Below are 7747 nucleotides of genomic sequence, written 5' to 3'. Positions count from 1 at the left end.
AATATTGCCTGCCATACTCATCTCATCGAAATGTACATGTATTAAACATTCATTGTATATATATATATATATATATATTTATATAAAACAATCTAAAGGCTTATTAATGGATATAATTTAGGGTTTTTTTTTCCCATATAGTCCCTTAATCTATAGATTACCAACCTTAATAAATAAAAGGATTAATGGACATCAATAAAATATTTATTTCGAGGATTAAACAAATAAATTCACGCGCTAGCAATAAAACCATCTGTCTCTTATGTAGTCCACTGTGTGATACAGTTTATCTTTGTGTCCTTGTGGAAGAAGATGAAGTGGAGGGAACGAGTAATCCTGTTTCCAGAAAACAAGCCTGTTTGAATGGGATTTCTCTCCTCCCACCACTGAGTTGGCAATCCCCACCCTGGAATGGATTACGAACATGTGAATATTTTAAGGCTCGACACAATATTTAAAGATGCTATTTCAGTCTCTGATGAGTGGGGCCAACAGTTATGTACAATGTGTGGTCACCGTACCGTATAATCTAGGAGGCCTCCCAAAACTCCAAAAAGTCATCATGTACAGCGGACCAAGTATTGCTTTATCATTTGTGGCGGGATCCTTATTGGTGAAGGGGAAAAAAACCATTTGCATTTATAAAAATCCTTGCAGAAGACACATATCAGCAGCACATTTCTTGCAGGTCCATTTTTCTAAGAAAGCACCTTTTAATTTGGATTTTTTTCCTCTTTTTTTTTAAAACCATCTCTCTAAGGATTAGCCAGGATCCCAATCTTTGTCTGTGGTGGTTAGGTAAATATCAAATATCCAAAGACTTCTAGACACTCCACATACTTTAATTCACACTCCACAAGATTTATAACCTCCTAACATATACTTTTTATTTTTATTATTAATTTTTGGTTCAACATTGAAATGTAGTTGAGTTTATAGATGATTGGTGCTAAACTTGCCTCTAAAACAAATAGCCACATTGGTTGTATCTAAGGGGCGTGACCCTAGAATATTACAGAATGCTCAGTTCCACTGATTCATTTATAATCCACTGTCAAGTTTCTTTGTCACTTTCACCAACAGAGTAGAGTTCTCCCAGTCTCTTAAAGCGGGGACCCCAGTCACTGAGGTAGTCAAAATTCTGGTCTGAGTCTGAGGTGGTGGACTCCAAGGAGCTGAGGGAGCCAGCCACAGACCCTCGGCCTTCATAACCATAAATCTGAATGGAGTCATATGGCGGGGCAGTGGGGTCATTATCTGCCTCATGTAGACGCACATTTATAAATTCATCGACATCAACACCGTTCGGAACAGGAGCAAGCCCTTGCCTTGGCATAAACTGCAAATCTGGTTTAATATCCTTACGGGGTAAAAATCCATTAATTCCATCTGGGTTTTGTAGAGTCGCAATATCAAAAGCCTCCGTGTCTTCCTCTCCTCCTCCTTCATCGTCATAGCGGATGATGTTTTCTCGTACATCTTCGTCATCTTTAATAATTAAGGGCTCATTTTTATGTCGCCGCAGAGTTACAAACAGCACCACGATGACTGTAGGCAACAAAAAAAAAATGTGAAATAACAATTAGCTTGACTTGCAAATAATTTCACAAGCACCGCATTGTGTATGTTAAGAGAGAGTGTCATTGCCTTAATAACATTCACGTGGGAATTAAACACCTTTCTGAAGGATGGGGATTGAATTCTGAATGCACAGGATTCCAGGTTGCTTCTGTGGACAAAATGGTGATGAGGCTGGGTTAAAAGAGTAAGTTTGCATCTATCCATGGTGGAAGCTGCATGTAATACTGTTATAAGCTCTAGAATAAATGGCACAAAATAGAAAACAGCACAGATAAAATAACTTGCTGTGGCTCTCAGGCAAGCCATTTAATATCCTTTGATTCCATGCCCTTCTTCTATAAAGAAAAGGAGTGGAGTTAATCATATCTAGTATATTTTGTGTCTTATCAGCTCTTCAAGACTCTCTCTAATCAAATAATCTTCATTCACAGATGAATTGATAATATCAAGATGAACATGAAATGGGCATGGACAATTTCTTGTCTTGTAGGAAAGTTGGGACTCCTCTGTATGGGAAGGTAAGCCTGTGGGTGGGCAAAGGAAAACAAGCCACATCAAACTTCATGGGTTTCATGGGGTAAAATATGGCTAGAAATAATGTTAATCTGGACACTAGGTGAATAGGACAGGTGCAAATGGAAAGATAATAACACATAGTCTTTACTTAAGGACAGCGTAAGGTCTAACTTTCCTTGTGCATATCTTCCTACTCTAATCTCATTTTCGTAAATAGATATTTTTAAGAGAAAAGTTACAAAAAAAAATCTCTCCTTAATTTGCAATCTTCATTTTAATTTGATGTTGATATCAAGAATATAACTGAGGAACACAGTGTAATTTTGAAAAAAAATTTGCTTATTTGTTTTCTTTTTATCTCACCAAACTTTGTGTTTGGATGGACTCAGCAATCCAATCTGTACATTATTTAGGAAAAAAAAAAAAAGAGTATTTTGGATACATGAGAGCCTCCCATTGCAGTAAATTGGTGTACATCAGATCTGCAGGGCTTTTTATGAAATAGATGCTGTTGTAACCACATAAAGGTCCATTCCCCTTCCACCACCAATATACTCTCTCTTCACTGGTGATGGCGTTGAAAAAGGCATCAAGTTGTCCTTTCCAATTGGACGTTGGCTATCACAGCGCCTTTTTTTCCCTACACCCCTCCTTAGTGACGTCAAAGCTTGCAGAAATGCAGGAAAATACCTTTTCCCCAAAAGAATGCTGACCCCTGACTGGGGTTCAGGTTTGCTTTGCTGTCCTATTTTATAGTCATTTATGAACCAGAAAAATGATGACCATTAAGCGATGAAGGAAATACGTACCTAGCAGCAAAATGATGCACGCTAATATGGCAATTAAGGCGCCCATACTGAGTCCAATCGGAAGGACATAAGCTTCGACATTGCAAGACTGGACAACACCGTCACTGCTGCAGCCACAGACCCGGATGGTCAGGGTGCTGGTGCTACTCAGAGGGGGATTCCCACTATCACTGATTATGATTGGCAACAGATAGACTTCTTGCTTCTGGCGGTTGAATCCATTATGCTTTGCCAAAATGCTGAGGGAATTATCTGGAAAAAGCGAAAATTACAATAGTTTGCATCATTTCAAAATGGCTACCCAGACAACACTTGTTTTTCTAGTTCATAAATCCTCTGCAAAACTCAAGACAATCCCAACTTCACTGGACACTCAGGTTCTTTCCCCCTACCCTCTCCCCACTTCCCCAGCTGGCATGGACCAAAACATTCACACCCTGATAGGTTGAATAAATGGGGCTCCATGATGAACTGATGACATTTTACCATCACTTTGTAAATGCAGAAGATTTATTTTATAAAAATAATTTTCAACTGTCCTTTCAGAAAACACAGATCAACTCTTATCTCCATAAATAAGTTTATTTTTCTCTCATTTATCCTGACAATGCAGAATTCACTGGACAGAATTTCACCACATATGAAAGGCATGTTGAGGAACCTCTGTATTTTTTTAACAGATTTTATTTATTTATTTGACACAGAGAGACGGATCACAAGTAGAGAGGTAGGCAGAGAGACAGGGGGAAGCAGGCTCCCCACTGAGCAGAGAGCCTGAAGCGGGGCTCGATTCCAGGATTCTGGGATCATAACCTGAGCCGAAGGCACAGGCTCAACCCACTGAGCCACCCAGGTGCCCCAGAGGAACCTCTATATTAAGAGAGGGATTATATAACAACATGGCATACAAAACTATGCATTTTGTTGATTCCCACAGGTACCTAGAAAGAGTCATTTATGCCATTGAGTATTTAAATTAAGATATAACAAAAATCCCATTTACTGCCAATTGGAGGAGATATGCCACATATATTAAAATTCTATAGAGAAGGCCTGTAGTGGTTATACAAATAAGAATAAAATGAGAAGTTATATGAAGTTATAAGAAGCAGATGTCATATTTTGCATGTATTAATTAATATGGAAAGATATATTGGTCATCTAGACAATACTTTAAGACATTTAAGCAATACTGAAGGGTGCATTTCAGTTCAAGGTAAAACTTGTCAGTGAGGAGTGACTGGACCCATGCTAGCCCTATTGTTCTCAGAGTTTTATCCCCAGAATAAATTTTTGTGGTCATTCATGCCTAGTTCATGAGCTGTAGTCATATTGTATAGATTAATTATTAATATTTTCTCATTTTGATTAATGAAAGACCTATATCTATTCAAAATGGGAACATATTATCTTACTGATATTCTAGACAAATACAAACATAATACTGGTTCATGTGTATAATGTTATTTGGGCAAAAGGATTATTTCAGTTAGGATATTTTTTTCATATATTGGCAAGTTTGTAGATCCTAGAAAACCTGGCTACCTCACTGCTGCATATTAAGCAGAGATTCCAAGCTATTGTCGTCCAATTCTTGGTCATCAGTATCCTCTGGCTTCTAGCACACTCGACTACATGAACAGATATTGCACTCAAATGACGTTAAATAAATGTTAAATTTTCTGTACCATGTAGTGCTATATCAAAATTTCAGGAAAAAAAATGATAGTCATTCCCCAAAATAGATGTATAAAATATATTTACTTTTGTTTGAGATACAAGTGAATCTGCAGTGCCTTGCTATTAAGCAAAGAGGAAAACACTCAGATGGTGTTAACATTATTTTTTTCTAAACTTCTTCTGGCTTTGCCTCATTATTTAGTAATTTGAAGAGCGAAAAGAGGTCTCTGATAGAGTTACGCAGTAATGTACCAAATGATCCAGTTATCTTTATTTCCATGACCTAGAAGGAAATACCACTAAGCTAAAAACTGGAGAACATTATCTCACAACAGATAGAGAAGATATAGCCATGTTTTATTTTCAGAAAGTGTGTGACAAGTTTGAGTACAGTTAATTAGTGCAAGGAACATTTGTGGATGATTTCGTATACTATAGTTCAAAACAGAAGATGGGAATTGTTCCTCAGGATGCAATTAATAAAATTACAATGAGGCTTTTGTCTTTTTGTGGCTGACATTATTTATATGGGAAACTATTTTTGCATATTTTCTCCTTAAAACAATCTATAATGATAATTTAGAAACTGCAGCAGGGATATTGCTCACTGCCGAAGAAACCTATTCTCTTTAGTACTTAGAAAAGCATTAGTGGGGGGCACTTGGGTGGCTCAGTAGGTTGGGGCATCTGCCTTTGGCTCAGGTCATAATCCCAGGTCCCTGGGATGGAGCCCCGAGTCAGGCTCCCTGCTGGGCGGGAAGCCTGCTTTCCCTCTCCCACTCCCCCTGCCCATGTTCCTGCTCCCACTGTCTCCCTCTCACTGTCAAATAAATAAATAAATTCTTAAAAAAAACACACACACATTGGTGAGTCTACCACTAAACTCATATTTTTACTATAGCTGGCATTTGTGTATGTTCTTAACCTCCTACATACAGAAATTTATTGACTAAGTAGAGGAAGTCTGTGAGACATTTTTGCCAAATTTTACCTGCTACAGTCAGGCAAGTCAATTCCCTCTATGCCTACTCACTCCCCTTCCCCCTCTTTTAAAAAAATTGTTGACTGGTATTTATATTTCTTATTTACTTACTTGAATTATTTTATTATACCACATGAAATTATTACTGTATTTACACTGTAAATATACTGTATTTATACTGTTACTGTAAACATTTAAAAAACAAATACCAGCAGTTTTACACAGTTCAAATTCCTGTATTTGAAATACGTTTTGTTTTATGTATTGCACATCCTCTATAAAGTTGGAGTTGGTTTCTTTAAAACTCATGTTGCCTTCTTCTAACTTCATAAAATTTTTAATGTAATATAGTCAATTTTATCAATGTCTTTTAGATTAGTGTTTCTAGCCTTATTTTTTAAATTGTGAATTACGTAAAATATTTTTATAATGTTATCTTCACATTTAGGTCATTGTAAGGAATCGGGTTTTTTTTCTGTACTGGTAATTTTCCTAAGGTTATTTTTTGAGGAACTTACCCCTTACCCACTGCTCTTCAACACTCAGTGTCTCACAAATCAAATTTTTGTGTATCCTCATCTTTTAGGGGCTATTATGTTCCAAGGCTCTGTTTTTATAATCCCCCATCAATATCATGCTTTTTTACATATGGAAACTTTATACTAAATCTTGATGTTTATGAGGTTATTTTCCCCATCATGTTCTTCTTTAAGAGTATCTTGGCTATTCTTATTCATTTGCTGATGTCTGAGAAATAGAGAATCAGATTATCAAGTTCTACAGAAATCCCTCTAAGAACTTGAGTAGAAATTATATTAAAATACAGTCAATTTTGAGAGAATTGGCATCTTTATGATCTTTAGTATTCCATTTCAAGATGACAGTTTCCTTATTTCCTTTAATATATGTCAATATTTTTTTTATTTTAGCTACAAAAGAATTTCACATCTTTTGTTAGAGTTATCATTGGCACTGTATATATTTTGTTGCTTTGATAATATTACCTTTTTAATAGTGCAATTTCAAATCATTCTTGGTGGTGTATGAAGTGTAATTTTTTTAATAAGCTGGTTTTTTTTTAAGATTTTATTTATTTATTTGACAGAGATCACAAGTAGGCAGAGAGTTAGGCAGAGAGAAAGCGGGGGGAAGCAGTCTCCCCACTGAGCAGAGAGCCTGATGCGGGGCTTGATCCCAGGACCCTGGGATCATGACCTCAACTGAAGGCAGAGGGTTTAACCCACTGAGCCACCCAGGTGCCCCTAAAGTGTAATTGTTTTATGCATTAATTTTAATTCTAACAACCTTCTAAACCTTTCTTTTTACTTATAAAAATATGTCTCATCACAGAGTTCCACTTCAGCAAGACAATGTAAGGACCTCCACAGAACTGTTCCCTAGTGAAAATGGTGAAAACTGTACAAGGAAAACCATTTAACATCACTAGAAATAGTCCTGGAGGCAAGCAGCAAATGAAGAACCATTAATCCAAGAGAATCTACCAAAGGTTGGTAAGAAGAGTGAGATCATGGCATATGAAGCAGAAACCACTCTCCTTCCCTTCTCCCAGTTCTGTGAGTCGGAAATTCTAGTATAAACTGGTTCAGCCAAGAACACAGGGATCCCCTCTCCCCTCAGCTAGTAGATAAAGGACTGTCTTGCCAGAAACTAGGACATGAGGCAGTTTCATCCTACTCATAGATATCTTTTGTTGCAACTAAATTTTGGGTGAGTGCAACCAAGAGAGGGCTCTTTTCTTTCTCACAGCCTGTTCTCGTGCAGTAGAGGTTCTCCCTGGGCAGGGTTCCACTGGGAATATAGGACCTCAGTTGCCCTTGCTCTGCCTGTAAGGCAGTGGTTACCGGCTGGAAGAGGCAAGGCAAAAAGACTTAAAGCTACTGTCCCCCAGCACCAGGTGCTCATCATCTAAAACACTTCACTCAGAGAAATACATCATAGTTTCCAACTCACCTGTAGAGTCCGTGGCTTACAGTTTTGCAAGCAGAGGAGGGAGGAGACAGTGATTGGGGGAGGAACCTATCTGGGCCGAACTAATCTGTAACCCTGACCCACAGAAATATACCACAAGGGGCGCAAACTTGATTGGATTAGTCTTTAGCGCAAGCGTGGCCCCAAAATTGAAAACAGAAATCATCTGGCAATTAGTGGAGCTTAACAC

General features: G+C 37.7%; 1 protein-coding gene across 1 annotated transcript in view; it reads right to left on the bottom strand.

Annotated features, from left to right (window-relative positions):
* Nucleotides 1-743: 743 nt before the first annotated feature.
* Nucleotides 744-7747, bottom strand: part of CDH8 (cadherin 8) — a 371685-nt gene continuing 364681 nt past the window's right edge. Inside the window, exons 11-12 of the mRNA XM_032854312.1 lie at nt 2907-3158; nt 744-1548 (exon numbers count right to left, since the gene is read on the bottom strand). Of these exons, the coding sequence (XP_032710203.1) occupies nt 1055-1548; nt 2907-3158 (746 nt within the window). The 3' untranslated portion in view covers nt 744-1054. The remainder of the gene's footprint in view (nt 1549-2906; nt 3159-7747) is intronic.

This window comes from Lontra canadensis, unplaced genomic scaffold, assembly GCF_010015895.1.
Source record: "Lontra canadensis isolate GAN:19392208 unplaced genomic scaffold, GSC_riverotter_1.0 scaffold8, whole genome shotgun sequence".
In the NCBI taxonomy this organism is placed as follows: domain Eukaryota; kingdom Metazoa; phylum Chordata; class Mammalia; order Carnivora; family Mustelidae; genus Lontra; species Lontra canadensis.
The sequence above is the reverse complement of the archived record's forward strand: the minus strand, read 5'-3'. Positions and strand labels throughout refer to the sequence as shown.